The sequence below is a fragment of the Leuciscus leuciscus genome, assembly GCF_965113295.1.
Source record: "Leuciscus leuciscus genome assembly, chromosome: 9".
Classification (NCBI taxonomy): domain Eukaryota; kingdom Metazoa; phylum Chordata; class Actinopteri; order Cypriniformes; family Leuciscidae; genus Leuciscus; species Leuciscus leuciscus.
Window position 1 is genome coordinate 15,899,729 of NC_138733.1, and position 22,942 is coordinate 15,922,670.

The following is a 22,942-nucleotide window of genomic DNA, read 5'->3' on the forward strand; positions in this document are numbered from 1 at the left end:
TTATTTTTCGGGGGCATATTGATGAACATTTACAGACAAAGAACCAGTGCTGATGCTTCTTCACAGACTTTACTTTAGCTCTGAGTGTACAGCTCAGCATTGCAGGGTCACATTGCATTATTGGCTTGAATCAAACATTGACTGAGGTATTGAGTTTAGACCATAAACCCTTGTAACCTGAGGCATTACCTAACTCAACATCTTAATGCACTTTTGAAAAGAAAAACATTCTCGTGGAATCAGTAATTTTACATAGAAACTTTTACAACTGAACAAATTATGCTAGAATTAATGATGATAAAAAGACATTCGCATTCGCTTGTGAAGACTTGTGCAGTCTTTTATGATACATTTATGATACATTTATAAATCTTATTCACTTTCATTATATGGAAAAGAACAGCAAAGGTTTTTCAAACATTTACCTCTGTTTTATGGGTAAAGAAAATCATATGAGTTGGAACAACTTGAAAGTAAGTAAATGACAGATCAGCATTTTTGAATTGACAGCACTATTATATCCATGACTAGACCTGATCTTCACTTTAAAATTAACTGTATTTTGATTCCTAAAGTGTGTGTGAAGAAACTTCCAAATAGCTCTTTACTCTTTCTTGGTTTTTCTGCTTTTCTCTGAAATCAAGCGTGACAGCTGTTGAATATTAAAAAGTACTAAAAGTACTGCCAATGTTTATCATGCCAAGAGCTGAATAGAACACCTTAATAAATTATTTTAATGTTGTAAAGTAAATGTTGCTTTCCAATGCCTTTATGATGACTGATGTTGCTCTTGCATCAGTTTTAAGACTCTGTTGCTGCTCTTGGTCCAATGTTTCCTCATGCATGATTGGCATCTCAAGGAAAATTCCCTAGCAACCAGAAATGTTCAGTCCAAAGTATATAAGGGAAGCATGAAGTGCTCATTGTTTTGCCATTAAAGTATTAAAATTGTAAAGCGGATTACAATTATCTTGCTTTAAACCAAAAATTGTTATTTAGCATCTTTTATTTAGTTATTTAGCCACTTTTCGTACTTTTTACCCCCCTCAAATTCGTTCTAGTTCCTCTGCTGCCTTTCGATGACCTGTCTCGTCTCAGCATGTGGACAGAATGTGCAGTTACTCAGCAAAAGCCTCTTGTTCTCATGGGAACACGTTCCCGCCCTCTTAACCCCATTTCCATGACCGTAACAGCACGAAATGCTGTGGAATCAATCATGAATTGTCTTTTATGCTTTGTAAGTGATACTATTGTACTGTTTTTGGAATGTATATTATTTCATAATGCCTACACCCTCTGAATGCTGGATTATTTTTCCATGTCTGGGAACCAGGGAGCTGGTATGAGACTCCACATTGTTTCCATGTGCTCATTCTGAAACTGCTGAGTACAGCAGGGTCACGGAGGAGGAAGTTGGTGTGATGCAAAATGGTGTGATGTTCTGCTCAGGCCATAATATGAATAAATTTGGGTGGTCCCTCTTTTGAATAATGGAAAACCCACATTTGTCTCTCTTTAACCGTGTAATGATACACACACACACACACACACACACACACACACATATGCCTATATGCATATTTGCACCTTGATCAACTTTTGTGGTTACTTAGACATTTAAAAACCCTATTGACACATAAATACTTTCAAAAGCCCCAACCTTAATAGTTCAAGTCTTAATTAGGAGGTCAGATCCCCCAAACTGGCATATTTGACATATTTCAGACGGCAATTCTGCAAAGGCCACACTTTTTAACAAGAGCATGTGAGGGTCAGCTGATGGGAGATTTGAGTCCAGTGTTACAATACTCATTTCAAGTCGGAGGGTGAGTGAGGCACCTAAACCAGATTATCCTTTGAGAAGAATGTGACCCTTTCTGCTTAAGTCCACTGGCAAAGGCCTAGGAAGGCCAAAGTCTGTGCTAGAACAAAAACTTGGTTTTTTGGTACTGTAAATAATCAGGTTACCTGGAAGTACACTAAACACTTAATACTCTGTTTTATTAAAAACGAAAGCCATATGTTTTCTTAAACAATGATATATGAGAACCACCAGTGCTCTTATTTACTTTATTCAGCAATCATGTCGAGAAACACATGCTTTATAAAATTGATCTGATCTGTCAGTCTACCATCAATGGAGCTATAAAAACAGAGTAGATAAAAACATGCTGCTTATTAAAACAAATTTGCTGCATATCATAAGGCAGCCTAGAAGATAAGGTCACACCATGTGGAGCTTATTGAATTTCACTCTCTCTTAAATTTTCCACGCTTTTCTCGGTTTCCTCGCTCCCTGTTTCTCTTCATTTTCGTGTTCCTAGGTCTGCGGGTAGCCATGGACGGAGTGTTAGTCTGTAGAAGGGGAAACATTGATGCCGTATTTATCTCAGGATCCTTCAACTGAAATGCAGTGTCCTTTTCCATCAGGGTCGGGAGGGGTGTTGTGTCTGCAACGTCAGGCAAAACCGCTTCATAGCAGATTTTGATTACACGCCTTCCACTTCTTCCCTTGGTGTCCTTCAAACTTTGTTGTCCGTTTTTTGTTGATGGTGATGTGAAGCTTTCCATTGGGTTTTCAAGTCGGTCCAACCCCAGTCTCTCTGGCATGTCAGTTGGCCCGACAGTCGCAGAACTTGTGGACAATAGAAGATCCTGAGTGCTGATAACATGAGGGGGTTCTTCTGTAGAGGAAGCAATGATTTTCCTCATTCTTTTTCTTCCTTCTCTCTGCCTTGAACTTGGCCTTCTGGTTCTAACAATGGGTGTTTTTTGTGTAGTGACTACAGGTCCCTTTTCTTCTGTGTACTGTGTACTTTGCATCACCTCCTTTCTTACAGTATCACCGGGACTTCCGGTTGTTGGCATTGCGAGGGTAACGCCTTCGGTCGGACTTGTTGAGAGCGTTTCTTTCTTGAAATAAGGTTGGGTGACTTCTGTGGACGGATTGTTTTTTCTTTGCTTTTTCTTCCCGCCGCTTTGTCTGAGCTTAGCTTTGATCTTATCACGGACAGCTATGTGAGCTGTAGGAGAGGAAGAGGCTAATGCTGTGTCATTTGCTTGACTGTACTCTAGAATCTCTGGTTCTTTATCTGGCTTTATTGAAGTGGTAATGCCAACAACATCCTGATTATCACTCATTGTCCTCTGAGGATCATCTCTCATCATCTTATTAGAAAGCGGCCCGTTTCCTACAGAGTCTAGCTCAGTGTTCATGAAATTGTTTTCTTTAATGCTTAACCTATTCATCTTCGCCGATTCCTCCATGAAGTTGTTCTTACCCATGACCTCTTCTGTTTGACCGGTCGGCGGCGGCGCGCCGGCCGTTCCTTCATCGACCTTTAACATGGCGTCAAGTTTTTTATTCTTCTTCCTGCCTTTACCCTTCCCTCTTTTCTTCTTGTTCTCTTTTTTCTTTTTCCCGGAGTTTTTCTTCCTCTTCTTCTCTGACGCCTGAGTTTCTCCTTTAGCTGTGTCCGTGGACGAGCTTTGCGAGGTGGAGACTGTGGCGAGGACTTTAATGAAATCCTCTGCAGCTGTCACCACATTTGTAAGCGAGGGCTCCTCAGGGGTGGCGGTCTTTGATTCAGAGAATGTCGACTGTGTTGTACTTTCAGTCTTGTTCTGCTTTTCTTCGTCTGACTGTTTCTCCTTAGGAGGAGCGATAGACAATACGTCAATGACATCAATCCCCCCGAAATCATACGGGATCGATTCTTTAATCACTGCAATGGGAACTCTGTCATACTTTTTACACCTTTGTGATGGAGAAAATAGTAAAAATTGCATTAATTTGACTGCTGGAGAGTATACCGGAGCATAAAGAAGAATTTACAATTCCTGGAATTTGATACTTACACCCCATACCAATGACGTTCAACACACTGCTCTTCAAATGAGAATTCAAAGCAAGGCGCTTCGATCACATTAAAGAAGGCCTGTCCAACCACTCGGGATGAAGTATCATTTACAAGTCTTAGGCATTCCTTTAAGCTGTAAGAAGCACATATAAATATGGAGATGATTTCAAAATGTTCGATTTTCACATTAAGAGAATGCAGCTGTAAATCTCACGTTTTAACAAAAGTTTCATTTGAAAACATATACAAAAAAAGTGGTAATCTGCTGCAATCATTAATTTGATTTTATTTCTACCTGATCTAACCCTTAAATTTAGTTTTGCTGGTGTAACCTATGTTGATTGTAATATATAAATTGCCGATGAATAACATTGAGTTAATTTAACTTAAGTTATCTGGACATTTTAGGTTAACATTTATTTCATTGTAGTTAGTAACATCATCAAGATTTTAGGTTAAAATGTATAATTTTGCATTAAGTGTCCATTTTTAAAAAAAATCATTTTAATCACCTTTTAGCCTTACCATTAAATAGTTTTAAAAAAACACTAACATTTCCATGTGTCTCAATGACGTCATAAAAACGACAAGTAAACAATAGTAAGATTTTAAAAAAGATTTTTAAAGTAGTTTTAAAAGAAGTATGGCATGCATGCTGCAGGACAGTGCTGTCAGCAATCAAACTTGAATATCTGGACCTCATTAAACTTACGCATTGTCGCAGTCGCAGTGGCTAAGGGAGTGCCATTTAAAGTTGGTGTATCCATAGTTGGAGGAGAATGCATGAATGATGTATGGGCAGTGATCATGAACGCGGCAACATTTGTCGGTCTCTTCGAATTCGCCTGGAGGTAAAAAATCACATGCACTATTACAAAATGGCTAAACACCTGCTTACAGTCCGAAAATTAAAATCTCTACACATTACACAAATAAGTGAATTAAAATCAACTCACCTAACTGTTCATAATGATCCGCGATGTTTCCTGCACCACACCAAAGTGTCCCGGGATAAGTGAAGCCTCGCTTGGTTCGCGTCTTTTTATTGTTCGCTCCATCAGAGTTCGGCTCTTTTGCTTGTTTTGTTTTCGCGATCACGTTTCTGTCGCCTTTTGATTTCAACTTGTTACAGTTCGCCTTCGCTTCGGACACCCCCGTCAAACTCATCTTTAAATCGGAGCTCATTTGGTTTCTTAGACCAAGTCTGCAAACATGCATGAAGGATTTAACTTGCATTTCGTTTTGGATCACAGAGCAGTCGACCAGGCTGCCCTCGGAGTCATGCACAGAGCGAACCTCTTCAGCTCCATCGGTAACCTGGTGAAGGTGATACTCTCCGACAACTGAACTTTTGGCGCAAAGAGTGTTGTTGAGCATGTAAAAGAGCTCTTTGCTCTCTTTTTCGGAATCTAAAGATTGGCTTAAGAATTCGCCTTTAACAAAGTTCCTGTCTAGATAAGACAGGAACACGAAAAACACGGACCACATCGCGGCGGGCGGCACTTCAGCACCACGGAGAATCAGACAGCACCTTGTCCTCTTCTGTTCTGCGAGGACCGGTTTCTTGTCTGCCGCTCGCGGGGATTCATATATTACCGGTCAATAATGGGAGGGGTCTGTCATTTAATTAACCCTTTCCTCCTCCAATGAACTTGAATAGCCTACCACATGTGCATCTGTTTCCTCCTCCTTTCGTCTCTGTGGCAAGTGAACAATGTTCAATGATTGCCCATTTTTTATGCAAAAACCTTTTATATTTGCAAAAGGCAAATTCGTGTATCGTATTTGCGAGAGGGAAATGTTGCAAGGCAAAAAACAAACAAAGGGGTGTTTGTTTTGTTTATTTTTTAAAGTAAATCGATGCTTTGTTGAAACCACATTTTGTGTTAGGCTATTTTCTTTTTATTCATTCAATTAAAGGACATAGAAAGCTAACATTTCAATTGCAAGCATAAAACAATGCACAAGACATGAGAATTACAAGTATTTAAAGGACATGTTGGCATGAACTCTGCATAGATATTCCAAACAAAAGACTTGGGATATGTGTTTTCAAAAAACCTTTCATTAACCACAAAAGTTAGATTACAACGCTAAAGAAGCGCCCACATCGCGTAGCCTATATAGGCTTGATCAGTATCGTATAGTCATTATTTATCACGTTTAAAACGTTTTAAGATAGTTGAGCGTGCTATAGGCGCGGAAAAATTGGAACATATTGACAGAATGATGGATTTTTGACCTCCTGAAAGTCATTCCGTGCACAGAGGTACAAACAATCATATCACATCATATTTACAAATAGTCCTATAGCCTAGCATATTTTTAAATGAAATGCAAAAATGTTTTCAATGCAAGGTTCTTTTTTAATTAACCCGTTTGTTGTGTGGACGAGCATCATTATAATGTAATCCCAATGAATGAAGGGTGTAATGGATATCTGTGTTTTGACCGCAAGTAACCCCATCCACACCTCGAGATTTACTTTGGTGACGCAGCAAGGAGGAGGTTCCTTCCAGGCGCTTTCCATAGTAACAAGAGATGGGGTGATTCTTCCGACCCAACGAGATTGGGCATTCTAGTTTCACAAAAGGAATGGGTAGTGACCTAATTTGGAACAGTGGGCTTTTTCAATGCAGACCAATGAAGATCTCCACGCAGTTATTGAACATCAGTCAGTCTTTTCCTATGGTTACATGGATCTTTACTTTGGGACTTTAATAGTCGCATGGGCGCCAGCAAAATGGGGGGGGGGGGGGGGAATTGTAATTTAGAAGAGAATGCACGTTTGTACATACGCAGGCTAAATAGATGTGTAATTATACAAGGCTGCTGGGATCAAGCAATTAAATATTTAGTTTTCCAGTGCTGTTTTTTCTTTTTTTAAATGTAAGAAATAAAGATAGAACAGATAAAATGATATGATTAAAATTCTCTGAGATTCGTTTTTTGCAGAAATATGTTATTATATTAATTAGCATATAGTTAGCTAATTGGTGTAACATTGTTGAAAGGGGTTCAAACAACGAACCAAGAAAATAATAATAATAAAATAAGGAATTTGGTATGTGCAAGCCCAAATGCAAAAATATTTATGGTCGGCTTTCAAATAGCTCCCACTGAGTCCAACAGTGGGCTTTGGCAAGGAAATCGGATTGGTGGGGGTGGAAACAAATGATGTAAAATCAGCAGAGGCAACATGCGACATTGTTGGAAAATCCGCACGATGTATTATTCATTTAATTCTCATTAAAGACCTTTGCCAGGATTTTAATCACTGCGTGTTTCACATACCTGACGAATTGCTATTTCATCAAACCTCACTGTGCAATTTAGAAACACCACATTTTCATTCATGTTTATGATAGCACATTTATCTCAGTTCATGCAACTATACCTGCAAAATGAGGTCCAATTCATTGGAATCAGGCGCCTCCTGGCACCTTTCACAATAAAAATGCTTAGCCGTCTGATTATAGGATATTGCTTATGGATTTCACTGTTTTTTAAACAACCCTCCAATATCGAAACCGTTCAATCTTAAAATAAGTTAATTGCACGTTTTCAAACACTGAATTTACACCAAGATAGCGTATAGACAAGCTAATAAATTCTTACTAGAAATCTCGTATGCTGGAAATGATATAAAATAAGAATAATATTGAAATTAATCTGGAAAAGAAATATCATGATGTTTTAGCTTTCCTGAAACCCCGTACAGAAATGTGCATAGACTACTATTTTTCCTAGCTGGATGTAATAGCCTATACTGCTTCCTCTGTATGGTCTGTAGGCCTATTGTTACATCATTAGTCGTCAATAAAATAAGGGTAAAACAGATAGAAAATAATAGGAAAACCTGTTAAAAAAAAAAAAAAAAAAACATTAAATACTTTGGTGAATAATAGTTCATTGATTATTTGAAGCCACTATATCCCACACTAGACAGTATTCACCTATTTCTGCTTTCTATTCCACTGCTGAAGAACTAGCCTACTTCACGTCTTTTTTTTTTTTTTTGCAAGAAGAACTATTGTTTGAGGAGTCTTATTTTGTTAAGAGCGTATTGTGGGTCATCCTCACTCTTTCGGAATATGTTAGGTAGCCTATATTTTTGCTTGGCTCATGTGCTTGATCACCGCAGTAACAGGTGTCAGCGTCACTACTTTAGGACCTCGGCTGAAATCGCGGAGGGATATTATTTCTTCTTCATGTAGCACTCCGGTGCAGGGCTCGCAACACAAGTGAGAATGCGGATTGATATCCTGATGATATGAAGGGAGCATTCAGTCCAATTGGTCATATGCGTCAGTAGGGCAACTAAGGAATTTATTGGGCATTTCCTATTAAAACACATCCTAAATGTATGGGTCCATAATTGTATTTATTTATTTAGGCCTATAGTTTACCATATAAGAAACATTGTGCAGGAACAATCCACTTGTTTGCCGCCTAGCTACCCAGGGACCCGTCAGACCCTGTGGTCATTGGAATGGACATCACATGGTTTGTGGTTTAAACCAATAAAATGTTATGTTTTTATTATATGAGTAATGCCTGGTCACTGATTGATCTCTGATCAACCAATCACAATGAATATATGACCCCTAACTTCATCTGATTGAGCTTCAGGCATCACAAAAGACAGGCATGGCTAATCAACTAGACAGGGGGAGGAGGAGGAAGCCCCTTTTTAATCTTTTATATGCAGATTTATGTTTATGATAGCCTCATCAACTTGTACCTGTTATAAACTTAATTGGATCAAGTGATAATATTCAAATTTATTTTAAAGATCTTTCAGAGTTGCAGAACAGAATTATTTTATGTTTCTCATCGCAATGGACATCATGTGTAGATATCAGCAGGAACCTCACAAATTAGTTGTGTGCAAGGTTGTGAAATTTGTGCAAGCATTTCAAAGCTACAAATTCTAATGTTGATGTTTTATGAACATTAATGTTAATTAATTAAATATTAATATTATTTTATTTTATTTATGTCTTTAAATTGACCATAAACTGTCCATCAAATTTTCATTGGTTTTAGTGAGAAACAGCCACAGTGGATGTGAGATGAATGAATACACAGCAACACACACACTCACACACCTTCCACACAAACTGATGTCTTGATGATATAATGCACAAAAAGGTTAACTTGAAAGTAAAGTTTCCGAAAAAATCAGGAAGGTGTCCGTCTCAAGGGAATGAGCATTGATGTTCTAGTGTCAGTGTCTTTTAAGGACAAATCAATCCATACATATTTTGTGGTGGAATGACCAAGACAGAGGCATGAATTTCGAGAGGGAAAAAGTTATTTGTCTCCCTTCCAGCCTATTTTGCATGTTTTATGATGGTGTCTGAATTGGTGCAGTTTTTACCCCAACTTATGATAAAACTAGTATAATGCATTTTATTGTAACATAGGCCTTTCATTAATTAAGGCATAAATAGAGGAACATTGTAAGACCAAATATGAAACATATTTTGAAACATTTTTTGTTTCATATCAGCAAGCTTTTGAAACATATCAGCAACTCCTAGCAACTGTTAGCTCTACAAAAATAGTGTATTACTCAGTCGATATTGTGATAGAAATATTTTATGTGATGGCCTCAGAAGTGGTCAAAGGGGTATTTTCAACATGAAATGTAGATAAATGTAGACTAAGGATGCTGAGTCAAATGTAGCTTAAAACAGAACTAACAGTCATTAGATTATTACAAACCAATCACCAGAACAAATCACAGTGAAGAAGACTTGAGCGACATTGATTTTTACTCAACTGTAAGATGTAAAAGTACAAGTATCTTTCTGTTCAATAGTCTTTCTTGGTTGTTGCGACCTGGTTGTGAATACAACTTTATTCCTGCAAAGAGCAACTTGAGCCGTGTCAGGTAGGGTGTATACCTGAGAAGGACGGTGAGAGTGTATAGATGCTAAAGACCTGGTGCTCACGTGTGGTTTGAGGTAGTGATAGCAGCTTCTTAATGGGGACGCCCTCACCATACTTCAGCGAAGTATTGTATTGTATTGTAAGTATTCGGGAAGGGAATTACCTCGAGATACTACAGTGTATTATTTTATTATATTAACAAATGGGAGTTTACATTAACATTTACTGTACATTTAATAATTTAGCAGACGCTTTTATCAGAAGCAGTTAAATTAACAATAGGACAACAATATGCAAGTGCTATGACCCTTCCAGTTTAATCTAACGCAGTACTAGGTTTTTTTATTTTTTTTATTATAAAGATAATAGATAAAGAATAGAAGAGAAAGTGTTAGTATTAATGGATCAAGTGTTGCCGAAAAAGATGCATCTTCAGCCGTTTCTTGAAAATTGACACAGACTCAGCCGCTCTGGTTGAGTTGGGCAGGTCATTCCACCAACAGGGAACAGTCAAGGTAAAGGTCAGAGAAAGAGATTTTGTGCCTCTTTGAGATGGCACCACAAGACGGCGTTCACTTGCAGAGCGCAAGTTTCTGGATGGCACGTAGGTCTGAAGTAATGCCCTTAGGTAGGAGGGAGCAGAGCCTGTGGTTGTTCTGTAGGCAAACGTCAGTGACTTGAATTTGATGCGAGCGGCAACTGGCAACCAGTGCAATTTTGTGAGGAGAGGAGTGACGTGTGCTCTCTTCGGCTCGCTAAAGTCCACTCTAGCTGCATCATTTTGGATCAGTTGCAGAGGTTTAATAGTGCAAGCTGGAAGACCTGCCAGGAGAGCATTACAATAGTCCAGTCTGGATAGAACAAGCGCTTGGACATGGAGTTGTGTGGCCTGCTCTGATAGGAAGGGCCTGATCCTCCTGATGTTGTATAAGGCAAATCTGCAGGATCGGGCAGTTCTAGCAATGTGGTCTGTAAAGTTCAATTGATCATCAATCACAACTCCAAGGTTCCTGGCTGACCTTGATGGAGTTATGGATGACGAACCTAGCTGAATGGAGAAGTTGTGGTGTAGTGTTGGGTTGGCCGGGACCACAAGCGGCTCTGTCTTCGCAAGGTTTAGTTGAAGGTGGTGGTCCTTCATCCAGCCAGAAATGTCTGTCAGACAGGCTGAGATGCGAGCAGCTACCGTCGGATCATCAGGCTTGAATGAGAGGTAGAGTTGTGTGTCATCAGCATAGCAGTAATAGGAAAAGCCATGTTTCTGAATCACACAGAGTGATGTCATGTAGATGGAGAAGAGAAGTGGTCCAAGCACTGAGCCCTGAGGCACCCCAGTAGCTAGATGTTGGGTCTAAGACACCTCACCCCTCCACGACACCCTAAAGGACCTACCTGAGAGGTAACGCCGGTTTCACACTGCACGCGTTAGCAGAGCGTAAGCAGCGCGTATTTTTTTCGGCGCCCATGTTAACAGATTAGAGCATCCACACCGCACGCAGAGGTGGTGCGGCAGCGCAGAGCAGGAGCAGAGCAGGAGCAGCAGTGCCACGATAGTTTCGGCACTCAGTCTATTTTTGCTGCGCCGCTTACGCTGAATTAAAGTGACAATGCATTGATCATGGCCAAAATACACAGCAGTTTTACCCAAAAAGCGCATTTATGATATCTATTGTGTTTTAAACAGTCAATCAAATGACCAACAGCAATTTAAAAAGAAAACAAATGTCCAAAAACAAACTTGTTGCCCGAACAATAAAAACAAAAATAAACCAAAAGTTATATAAATGAAATTATTAATAAAATAAGCTTCTTGACAAGTCTTTTCTCTTAAATGTATTTGAAAACTAAATAAAGCAATGCCAACTTACCCATTATAGAGTACTCTGTCTGTACACACGCCGCGGTTCAGCCGCGCGTGACAAACGCTGCTAGTGTGAAAGCAAAACCCACGTGTCCTGCTCCCGCTCACCATACGCACTGCTCCTGCGCTGCTTACGCTCTGCTAACGCGTGCAGTGTGAAACCGGCGTAAGACTTGAACCATTGGAGTGCGGTCCCCGAGATGCCCTTCGTCTTTAGGATTGACAGGAGGATCTGGTGGTTAACTGTGTCAAAAGCAGCAAACATATCCAACAGGATGAGAACTGAGGATTTGGAAGCTGCCCTTGCCAGTCTCAGAGCTTCAATTACCGAAAGCAGGGCTGTCTCAGTTGAGTGTCCGCTTTTGAAGCCAGACTGGTTGTTATCCAGGAAGTGGTTCTGCGTAAGAAAGGAAGAGATCTGGTTGAAAAGTGTCTTTGCGACTAATGGAAGAAGGGATACCGGTCTGTAATTTTCCAGATGTACTGGATTTAGAGTGGGTTTCTTAAGCAGCGGGGTTACCCGAGCCTGCTTAAATACTGTAGGAAAAGTACCCGTATGAAGAGAGGTGTTTATGATGTGCGTAAGAGTGGGCACAACTGAGGAAGAAATGGCCTGAAGTAGATTAATGGGAATAGGATCAAGCGGACAGGTAGTAGGGTGATTGGAAAGGAGAAGTTTGGAGAAAGGAGGGTAGAATGTGTGTGTTAGCTGGTAAGATGTGTGTGTCAGTTTGTGGTTTGGTAATTTGGCCGCTGATGGTGGTTGTTTTGTTTATGAAGAATGTGGCAAAATCGTCCACTGTAAGGGTTGATGAAGAAGGAGGAGGAGGAGGGTTGAGAAGGGAGGAGAAGGTTTTGAAAAGCATGCGAGAGTCAGAAGAATTGTTAATTTTGTTGTGATAGTAAGTCATTTTAGCAGTAGAGATATTAGCAGAGAAGGAAGAGAGGAGGGATTGATAAAGACCAAGGTCAGTAGGATCTTTCGATTTGAGCCACTTCCTCTCTGCACCCCTGAGTTTAGAATGATGTTCGCGAAGAACATCAGATAACTAGGGGGCAGAGGGTGTGGCGCGGGCGGGCCTGGAGGAAAAGGGGCAGAAGTTGTCCGAGCAGGCGGTTAAAGTGGATAAAAGAGTATCAGTTGCACTGTTAGTATCTAATGTTGAGAGCTGATCAGGTGGTGGATGTGTGGATGAGACCAAATAGGATAGGCGAGAGGGTGAGGGTGAGCGTAGGTTTCACCGAAAGGTGACCTGTGGAGGAGTGTGTGTTGTGTTCTGAGACAGGTTGAGGTTGAGAGTGAGGAGAAAGTGACCTGAGGTGTGCAGCGGAGTGACCAGTGTATGGTCAGTGGAGCAGTGGCGTGTGTAAATGAGGTCTAATTGGTTACCTGATTTGTGAGTAGCCGCAGTAGATACTCATTTGAGGTTGAATGAGGCAAGCAGAGTGTGGAAATCAGCAGCCTGAAGTTTCTCTAGGTGGATGTTGAAGTCTCCAAGAATTATGAGAGGGGTACCATCCTCCGGGAAGGATGAGAGTAGCACATCAAGGTCCTCTAAGAAACTGCCAAGTTGACCTGGTGGACGATAAACAACTACAAAATGGATTTTAAAAGGCCTAGTGATGGTAATTGAATTTGATTCAAAGGAGCTGTTTTCACACACAGGTGGTAAAGGATTAAATTTCCAATCGTTTGAGATGAGAAGACCAGTACCTCCACCCCGTCCGGTCAGACGAGGGGTGAAGTTGTTTGAATTGTCCGTGGTGAAGAAGTCAGATTAGTAGGTTGTATTCGTATTGAGAATTTCCACGACAATATACATCCATTACATTTAATATTTTGGCTTTCATCACTATTTATGTTTGTCTGTCTAAAAAAATATTAACAAATGCCAAAAATTTGAGCCAGGAAAGTTTCCGAAATTTGGTTGATTGGACATGTAATGACCCATTGTTGTGAGTTATCAAATAGTCACATTTACAGTTAGGCTAAAGTTTGCTATCATTATAGTTCCCATTGGATAATTGTAGAATACCCCATTAGAAATATAAGAGGACAAATACAATAAAAAATTATGTGTTATAAAAACAGTGACATTGTTTTAACAGTAATAGATTTTCTCATTACCCAATTATTTACTAAAATGGTGAATGTCTAAGTAATCTATGTTTTACACTGAGTAAATACAAACACTGCCCATTGCCTATGAGTCTGGTTTGGAGCTAATGGATTACTCTGGAAGAGACATGCATACGCCCCCTTTTAGACTACTTAAACTTGACACCAAATAGGATACATGCCGTTACCAGGGTGAGTTTTAAGAAGTCTAGTGGTCTTTCCAGAATGGATGTTTTAGCAGGTCCCCAAAAAAGAGAATATGGCTGGTACTTGTCTCTTATGGCACCAAACACAAAGGGACCGAAGTTTGCATGGCTTGATCCATCAAGACTCTATTGCAATTCACAGGTAAACAATCCCTCGTGTTGCATGCAAAACTTATAGTGTACAATGTACTTTATTGAATAACCTAGCTTTGAAACTTTGTATCTTGAAGTCTGGTAGGTAAAGTAAGCATTGCTAGAATGTGATTGACAACCATGGGCTTTATTGTTTAAAGTCTCTGATCTCTGTTTTCTGTTACTCCTGGCTGATCCAGGCACTGTCAGATTGTGTAAAAGATCTTCTAAAACCATTCAAGAATGAGACCATTGACCTGGTGGCTGGAATAGATGCCATGGGCTTCATCCTCGGTATAAAACTTTCACTTTTGTAGCTGGTGTAGGGTAAGACAGTCTGAACTTGATAGATTATATTTTTAGCTCAGTTCACATGTTCTAGGAAAAGTAAATATTACTCCTGGGCAAATAGGCTAAATATAGAGTGGGATATACTCCACGGCCTGACTTAATGAAATGTATATACTAGCCTATCTAATCACTAGTTTGAGATGAATGAATAACTGATAAACAGTTTACTTTTATTTTTTACTTTCTCCTCCAATTTCAGGGTCAGCTGTGGCCATGACTTTAGGAAAAGGATTTTTGGCCATTCGAAAAGCAGGACACTTGTGTGTTGAAACTCGCACTCAGGACTACAGCGACTACTCTGGACGAGAGAAATGCATGGAAGTGCGTGTTGATGTGTTAAAGCCAGGTACTGATGTACATAAACTCGTATATGTCACTATAATGCCACTCTTAAAAATAAAGATTCCAAAAGGGTTTTTTTGCAGCAATGCCAAGGAAGAACCATTTTAGATCCTCAAAGAACCTTTCGGTGAACAGTTCTTAAAAGATCCATTTGCTTAGTTTGAAGAACATTTTAATAATATAAAGAACTTTTTTCCACTATAAAGGTTCTTCATGGAACCATCAATGCCAACAAAGACCTTTACTTTCAAGACTGGTTGATAATGGAAACAGAAAAATCTAATTAGTTATCTTTTTAAATATAATGTTTGCAGTGTTTTATAAATTATTGATCAGCTCTGCTGTCCTATTTTACTATATAATTCCATTGTACTACATAATGACTGCAGAACTGTGTATTCAACCATTTTTTCCATCAATGTCATCTAGTTATATAACATCAAAATGGGAAATTCTGACATGTGTTATGATGTACTTCAGGTCTACGGGTTCTTATAGTAGACCAGTGGATTGAGACTGGAGGAACTATGAAAGCAGCTATCAAACTGGTGGAGAATCAAGGAGCTACTGTTGTAGGTAAGCATAAAACACCTAATACAAATGTTTTGAGACATGGTGAACATATCCACTGACCCTCTCCACCCAAAACCGTTATATCTTTCTTTGATATTGATTCTCCCCTTTAAGACACTATCAAAATAAATAATGTTGCTGGAGTGCGACTGGTGAGAGTTTATTGACATTCTTGTGCCATTAGCTGCTGTATGCAAGATACAACACAAAGGATTTGAACAGCTGCTTTCTGTGAGAGGGTGTAATGGCTCCCGCTGTCGAATGAATAGCTATTAGGATAATTTCAGTAGTCTTGATTAACTTGCTAAAATTTTTGCTATTATTTCTGTATTCTTTTTAGGCATTGCTGCTGTGGCCATTGAAAACAGCGAGGGAGGAAAGTGGCTAAAGGAAAACTATAAATATTCCCACTGCATCCCAAATAAGCTGCAATCTCAGATAGACAGTCAATGCTTGGAGTCTTTAAAAACTTCAGTGGTTAAATACTTAAATCAGGAAAATGTATACATTCATGTAAAAATGTGAAATACCAAAGGAGAATCAGCCCTGGAATCATTTGGAGAAACATAATATGTGAGATATTATTCAGAGGTTGTGCATTTTTGCTTGTGGAGATGTATGGATCCTTTGAGGACTGATCTTTCTAATCTTAAATGGATTTGATCCATTACACACTTCGTGTTTTAAGCATTCAGTCATATTGGTCATTATGAACAGTCTGACTTCTCTAATTGTTACACAGAATTACCAATAGAGGTCACTATCAGATTGTAACTCAGATTTCTAACTATTACTAACTTGAAAATAGTAAAAATCAATAATGATGAATTTAATGTAAATTAAACATTAATTATATAGTATTAATACAGGGTTTTTGCAGGTTTTATAAAGATGAATTTAAGAATTTTTAAAGTCCTTTTTGTAAAAATGTAAAGATTAAATTGAAGGGAAAACAATACGTCAATATTTTCCCTAAATGTAAATGTCAAAGGAGAAACGCAATGAGTAAAGAGCATAAACTCGCTTAATTTTGATAAATTTTTCCAGACTTAATTTTGCTAAATTTTTCCAGACTTAATTATGCATTTGTATCTCAAGTACATGAATCTTGATTTAAAGATGTTTAGATATTTGTATTGGAAACAGGACATAAATACTGAGGAAGATATACAAATTTTGCCAGGCATGCAACATTTAATGGCGTGACATTATAAACTCTGATTTAAGAAATTTTCAAGGCTTTCATTTTTGTAAGGGTGAATTAAGACCCGCAGAAACCCTGTAACATGACAATACTGTTAATATTAGGACTTTTGGAAAAAACAACCCCTTTTATTCATTGTGAGAGGTTTTTAAATAAATAAATGGCTCATTTAAGAAAAAGGAAAAGCATTTTATTTAGAATAAAAATGTCAATCACAGAAAACTATGTATACATGTCCTAACACTTATAAAGTATTTATAGCAAAATTCATTTTGAAGCTATATGAATGAATTCCTATATAACTTCAAGATAAATGACCCTTTTAATAAACAGGATTCTTTATATAGAAAAATACAGTTATCACTGTTTATTGCTTTTTTGTGCAACTCATGCATGATCCTCTTATGTACCTTTTAAAATCAGTGCTGATGGTAAACTTAGCAAAAATGTGAAATAAAATATGTCTTTGTAATTAACACAATATAATAATTAATCACTGACAACTATTATGCATAAATTGTGCATAGACGTCTTGGGAAAACAGAATACCGCCTTTGCCACAAAAAATGCAAACCTCAGGCTGTCCAACAAACGAATGTTTTCTTTTATCCAGCGGATATTCAGTTACACCCTATGAATAATAAACCACACTGCTGTGGTTGTCCATCCCACTTTTTATATTCTCCCTATGTACGTTTATGTAAGTTTGTGTGCATGTTTTGCTTTGGTACCCTTATTTTTTGGTGCAAATGTTTGCATTTTCACAATGTCAGTCTTTACTGACAACAGTTAGGCTGTTTCTTCTTGGAAGTTGCATACAGGTTATTTGAGTTGCTGTTGATTTCTGTGTGGATAAAAAAAAGTTAACATGTTTTATTTAAATGCAAATGCAATATTAATTATATCTACTATTCATCAGTCCACGTTTTTCTACAGAAAACCACTGTTTCATAACCTTTTATAAAAATGTAATAACTTTTTCATCCTCTGAAATGACTTTCTTTAATGAATTCAGGCAACCCAGGCAAGGAACCAATAATGTCATTGCCAACTTTTCATGATGCAATCAAATTCCATGGATATAATAATGTCCTTATTGTACTTACGAACAACTTCCCCAATCCGTCTGGATCCACTTTTCTCCAGTTCTGCCAGTACATTGGCCTCAAATGTTAAAGACGCCACTCTGAAGAAAAACTCTCTCACATTCTCCCCTACAGACAAAAACAATAATTTAACGACATTACCAGTAGCAACGCTGATCTAAGGTTTCCCAAATACTTAATATGACTGCAAAATTTAAACTGCAAATCCCATTAAAATATACTAATCTATATTATTTGTCTCTAGTTAAGAACTCACCAGACAAAGCGGACACAGCCCAGTACTCTGCTTTCATCTGATCTGCCAGTTGAATGGCATCCTGCTCAATTAGTGTATACTGTGCAGGAGACTGCAGGAAAGACACAATATTTGACATAAATATACTCATATATTGTATAACACTTGGCCTTGAACTTTAATATAAAACATTTACGGAGTCATATATGTAACTTATTTACAATTATGAATTATAAAATAATATAATGTTGATATCAAATAAAAATGGTCACTCACACTCAGATCTTTCTTTGTGCCAACCAAGAAAAGCAATACACTTGTAGGATCATTCTCTTTCATTGCATCCTCTAGCCATTGCCTTTAGAAGAGGATGATACATTTTAATGTGTGAAGCAAGAATGAAATGGAAAAAATCTTCTTTTCTTCCCTATTGAGATGTATATTGATTAGATCGTGGTCGTTTTCTAATTGCTGTTATATCATGTGAGTGACAGATTGCTGGAGGTGAGGGATTATTGCTCAACCCTCACACTGGTGCAAACGTCATCAGAAAAGAAATATTGTTGCAAGGGGGAGGAGACGTTAATGAAGGCATATGAAGTTTAAAAAAATACTGATGCACGTGGATCAATCATTTGTAATAAAAACTGCAATATTTGGGGGGGAAAATTACCTTGTATGTTCCAGTGAAGCAACATCCGTCAAATCAAATACAATGATTACAGCTGGAAACAGGAAATTAAAAAGAATATTAATTGTTGTATCTCAAAATTTAGAGCACAAAAAAGTAAATGGGAAAAGAAACGTATTCATTATTATTACTAACCAGAGTCATCGCTAGGCCCATTTTAGGAGGGTTTTAGCCCCCCTAAATTTCCACCCAGGCAATTAAGTCCGTAATATGTACACTAATTTGTGATCGCCTCAGTCCCCTTTAAAACTTATATGAAACCGGCGGCAGGCTTTGGCTCTGCCCCGTATTTTAGTCTGTTATTCAGCGTGTTCTTCAATCCGTACAGCCAGCGTCAGAGGCAGAGGACAACGTATGTGCATTTATTGATAGATTGTTATAATATCAGCATCTGTTTAGTTCTTTGTCATAAATGCAGTTTACATAATGTGATACGGGAGCAATTCAAGATGGTTTCTCATCCACTGTAAAATCTGGGCTTATTTATTTATTTTTGGCATGAGACTTTATGACTTTTCCTACTCTTGCTATACTTTGTATTTCAGTGCAATAAAATTGCTAAAATTTGTTATTGTGCCCCCCAATATTGAAATCCTAAAATTGCCCATTACTAACATTAATATTATGTTACATTAAATAATGTATTAAAATGGAATAAAAATATTAGTTAAACAATTATATTGTTTGTTTGTATTATGTCCACACTAATATGTTTTCGTTTGAAAACGTATATTTTTCTCTCCGTTTCGGCCGCTGAGACTTCGTTTTTATTAATGAAAACGTATAGCTTTTTGAAAACGCACTCCAAAGTGGATACATTTGAAAACGCCCTTTTCACGTTGTAGTGTGGACTGTGAAACCGGTGGTATTTAAAAACGATGACGTAAATTTAGTCATGTGCCAATAGATATTCATGTTTATACCAGTATTGTGCCTGTTATGTGCTATTCACTTTCACACTGTTGCTAACAATATTCTTCATTGCACACTCTTCATATCACAGTCCAGCAAAGTTGACAGAATTTACTCACATTTGCTGTCCTTCGGCCAAACATGAGAGCAGTTGAGTTTTAGACCAAACATATGGTGACTGCGTGCGACTGTAAATTTGTACAGCATCAGTGAATGGTGAGATATTTGACTAAATAAAATTATCCTGTCAGAAGAATTGCGCGATAACTGCATTATTTATTTTTCCATCTGAATCATATCAGTGATCTTTAGTGGGGTTTTACGCATGCGCGGTAAAGGTGAATTTAGTGTTCAGGCGTTTTCAAAAGTTTCTCATCCAAAATGAAACGTCCGAAAATGCCTGAAAACGCAAGTGTGGACGGAGAGCGTTTATAAACGAAAACGCCGTTTTCAAATGTATCTGGATTTAATGTAGACGTAGCCTTAATGTTATTTTCTGGTGAACCATTCCTTACCCTGAGCTCCTCGGTAGTATGTAGAGGCAATGCATTTAAATCTCTCTTGTCCTGCAGTGTCCCACCTCAAAAATGAAAACAAAAAATATAGCTGTATAAATAACTTGTTTAGAAATAATTAGGCTATCATAAAATTTGGGTCAAACTCACAGTTGTAGACTGAAGGGGACCCCAAGAACTTCAAACCTCTCCATCTCAAAGTCCACACCAATGGTGGCCTTGTAATTCTTGTCAAAGACATTTTTGCAAAATCTAAAGAAAAAAAGTTTTAAAAGATTAAATTAATAGGTAAAACTTTACAATAAGGTTTAAACATTAGTTATCAACTTTAGTTAAAGCTGCAGTCCGTAGTTTTTCCTCTTTGTCGCCATCTCTGTTCGAAATCTGCAATGGCAGTTATTCACAGAATTATGAATAACTAATTCATAATTACGAGACTACATTTAATGCCCTTCCGATATTTATCCTTGTTTTCGCATGGGCCCGGTTGCAGTCTCTTTTTTTCTGTAGCCAGTCCGAAGTCTTTTGCGTTTTACAACGGGTGAATCTCACTGTTGTCACTGGTGATTGTCATTTGAACCTTTCTGGATCCGCCATCAAATTGACAAGTTTCATTATATCAAGTGCTGTGAGAAAAGGCTATAAATCTCCACTACCAACATCCTCACGCAATATAGCCTACTAGCCGAGACTCCTTCTTTTTGTCTACAGATGTGACGTAATGACGCAAAGACATGCTCCAATTTCCCGCGGAAATCCACCAGTACCACTGGAATTATTACTAGCTTACCGTTTTGAATCGAGCTAAGGCAAGCAGATAGTTTTGAACACTGGCTGGTTATGTACTTGCTCAAAAATTTAGTTTGGATAATTTTTAACCCAAAAAAGTTACGGACTGCAGCTTTAACAAACTAAGAATGAACAATACTTCACCAGCATTTATTAATCTTAGTTCATTTTAACATCTATTAATACATTATTATAATACATTTTTATTTGTTCACATAAACAAATGATGAACGACTGTATTTTTTATTCATTTAACATTGACAAATTTCAATAAATACTGTTATGTATTGCTCCTTTTTAGTTCAATGTTAACAAATGAGACCTTATTATAAAGTGTTTCCAATTACTATATTCAGCCAAACACTAACTTAAAGCAAGCTGACTGCTTTGACGTAATCTGTTAATTCTGCAACTTTACTCACCTATTAATCAAACAGGTTTTCCCCACTGCCAGATCACCCACTACAATGACCTTGGAGATTTTAAACCTACTGGACAAAAAGCACAGGATAAAACAATGCTGCATAAACCACTGATTCAGCAAAACAAAAGATAACTTCTCACCCCACGGTTCCTGTCCTCTGCTGCTGACAGGCCGTCTTCACCTTGCTGTGGAATTCATTCTCTGTGTTCAAAGCAGCGCCTTTGCTGAAGCACTACAACAGGAGTGAATATTAACACTCATTACTTCAGGAAGCACTTGAGGAAATGGGCCAATGGAAGAATTTCAGAACAAGCACTACCATCAGTGCAGTGTGTAAAACATGTACCTTAGGAAGCTGTCCGATTATGCGGTCTTTTCGTACAGGGGGCAGTACACTCATGATGATGTTCCTGCAGGAGAACCACAAAGTTATGAATCACAGCTTGGCGTTTTGTAACATGGCACACACCATTAAAGAAGGAATGAGTAATGTCTGCTCAGAATGAGGCTCTAGAGAGGGAGACTTGCATGAATTAAAAAAAGGATATTTATTTTAGTTCAGCTTATGTGTAAATTTGACCGTCATCGAACAACGAATATGTAGGAACTGGTTAGTTTTAAATAGTTGACTACTTGATCACTAAATAGCGGCATGGGTGATGATGACTCACTAATCTGTATTTCGTTAATCCCAAAGTCAATCTGAGAACAAAGAAAAACACATAATTTGTGACAAAACGTGTTTGACCTTGTTTGTGGTGCCTCTTTTTTGTCTACTTTTGGTGTAATATGTGTAGCTTATACACAAGGCTACATAGTCATATAAAGAATATAAGATTTATTAAATACTGTAGCTACTTAATGAGTTGTATGACTCATCTGATGTACATAAACATTCCAAACGTCACATTTTAAGAACAAAGGATACATTCTTTAATCCACCTTCATCTCCATTCCATCCTTCCAAAATCATATCCGTGCTCCGTAACACTGTTGCTACAAACAAACGTGTGCTTCTTACCTCAGGACGTTACTGTGAATGTAAAGCGCTCGATCTCTTCCTGAGACAAAGAAGTTTGAAATGCCTTTATAAGTTAAATGCAAGAAAAACGAAAAGAAACTGGAGGGAGAGATACATTCATCTATCGCGTACAGTTTCCAACTTTCTAAAGAAAACGGAAGGATATTCCTTCTCCGACCGACGGAAGCGCTGGGAACTGCATACTGATGATCCGTCTCCTCTCCTCCAATCCCCCGGTCTGTCCTCTCCAAAACCAGGAAAGAGGGGTAACAAACGCCCCCTACAGCCCCAGGGTTATATGTCCGCATACGGCACTATAATACGGTTGTTACCGTGCATCTCTTTTAATAATGTGGTTAACATGTTATTATAAATGTTATGACCGGGTTTGGTCATCTGTTTTTAAAGGTAGGCCTTAAACACGCAAACGCTGCAAAAATGCCATATATTTTATTCTCTTTAAAAAAATAAATTTAAAAAATCGTTTAGAAACGTTTTGCACTCAATTAACATATTTGTTTTCATAATTTTTCTCATACCTTGCAAAAAGTTCTGGGTTGTACCATAGTGGTTTTAGGCCTACCCCATTTGCAGCATTCAAAAGTTTGAGGTCAGTAAGATTAAAAATCATAATAAATAAATAAATTTATTCAGCAAGGATCCATTGGATTATTCAAAAGTGACAGTAAAGATATTTATAATG

The 22,942-nt window shown here is 38.0% G+C and overlaps 3 protein-coding genes across 4 annotated transcripts; 1 reads left to right on the forward strand and 2 right to left on the reverse strand.

The window, feature by feature from the left end:
- Window positions 1-135: 135 nt before the first annotated feature.
- proca1 (protein interacting with cyclin A1) lies at window positions 136-5,596 on the reverse strand. Its single transcript, XM_082179503.1, has 4 exons — window positions 4,817-5,596; window positions 4,573-4,705; window positions 3,859-3,993; window positions 136-3,757 (listed from the first exon to the last, which is right to left on the reverse strand). Exons 1-4 carry the CDS (start codon window positions 5,346-5,348, stop codon window positions 2,251-2,253), a joined length of 2,307 nt encoding a protein of 768 aa, XP_082035629.1. The 5' UTR covers window positions 5,349-5,596; the 3' UTR covers window positions 136-2,250.
- Window positions 5,597-13,796: 8,200 nt separating this feature from the next.
- LOC309506072 (adenine phosphoribosyltransferase) lies at window positions 13,797-16,405 on the forward strand. Its single transcript, XM_082179620.1, has 5 exons — window positions 13,797-14,086; window positions 14,277-14,370; window positions 14,627-14,773; window positions 15,250-15,345; window positions 15,683-16,405. Exons 1-5 carry the CDS (start codon window positions 13,964-13,966, stop codon window positions 15,865-15,867), a joined length of 645 nt encoding a protein of 214 aa, XP_082035746.1. The 5' UTR covers window positions 13,797-13,963; the 3' UTR covers window positions 15,868-16,405.
- Window positions 16,406-16,714: 309 nt separating this feature from the next.
- On the reverse strand, window positions 16,715-22,475 carry rab34a (RAB34, member RAS oncogene family a). Of its 2 annotated transcripts, none has more exons than XM_082179617.1 (11): window positions 22,240-22,475; window positions 21,565-21,628; window positions 21,359-21,450; window positions 21,217-21,285; window positions 20,156-20,257; window positions 20,006-20,070; window positions 18,561-18,612; window positions 18,164-18,245; window positions 17,909-17,999; window positions 17,653-17,760; window positions 16,715-17,390 (listed from the first exon to the last, which is right to left on the reverse strand). In XM_082179617.1, the coding sequence occupies exons 2-11, from the start codon at window positions 21,616-21,618 to the stop codon at window positions 17,323-17,325; spliced, it is 783 nt and encodes a 260-aa protein (XP_082035743.1). In that variant the 5' UTR covers window positions 21,619-21,628; window positions 22,240-22,475; the 3' UTR covers window positions 16,715-17,322. The 2 variants fall into 2 exon arrangements, with proteins under 2 accessions (XP_082035743.1, XP_082035744.1); XM_082179618.1 differs by having other exon boundaries at window positions 21,217-21,282; window positions 22,240-22,474.
- Between the last annotated feature and the right edge of the window lie 467 nt (window positions 22,476-22,942).

What these genes read in the sequence shown, in the direction of transcription:
- rab34a (XM_082179617.1), bottom strand. Translation starts at nt 21,618, where the DNA reads ATGAGTGTACTGCCCCCTGTACGAAAAGACCGCATAATCGGACAGCTT. An exon ending in CAGAGGACAGGAACCGTGGG is followed by an intron (nt 21,286 to 21,358) that starts GTGAGAAGTTAT and finishes CTTTTTGTCCAG; the next exon opens with TAGGTTTAAAATCTCCAAGG. An exon ending in GCTTCACTGGAACATACAAG is followed by an intron (nt 18,246 to 18,560) that starts GTAATTTTCCCC and finishes CCTCTTCTAAAG; the next exon opens with GCAATGGCTAGAGGATGCAA.
- proca1 (XM_082179503.1), bottom strand. Translation starts at nt 5,348, where the DNA reads ATGTGGTCCGTGTTTTTCGTGTTCCTGTCTTATCTAGACAGGAACTTT. An exon ending in GGATCATTATGAACAGTTAG is followed by an intron (nt 4,706 to 4,816) that starts GTGAGTTGATTT and finishes TTTTACCTCCAG; the next exon opens with GCGAATTCGAAGAGACCGAC. An exon ending in GAACGTCATTGGTATGGGGT is followed by an intron (nt 3,758 to 3,858) that starts GTAAGTATCAAA and finishes TCCATCACAAAG; the next exon opens with GTGTAAAAAGTATGACAGAG.
- LOC309506072 (XM_082179620.1), top strand. Translation starts at nt 13,964, where the DNA reads ATGGATGTTTTAGCAGGTCCCCAAAAAAGAGAATATGGCTGGTACTTG. An exon ending in TGTTGATGTGTTAAAGCCAG is followed by an intron (nt 14,774 to 15,249) that starts GTACTGATGTAC and finishes GATGTACTTCAG; the next exon opens with GTCTACGGGTTCTTATAGTA. An exon ending in TCAAGGAGCTACTGTTGTAG is followed by an intron (nt 15,346 to 15,682) that starts GTAAGCATAAAA and finishes TATTCTTTTTAG; the next exon opens with GCATTGCTGCTGTGGCCATT.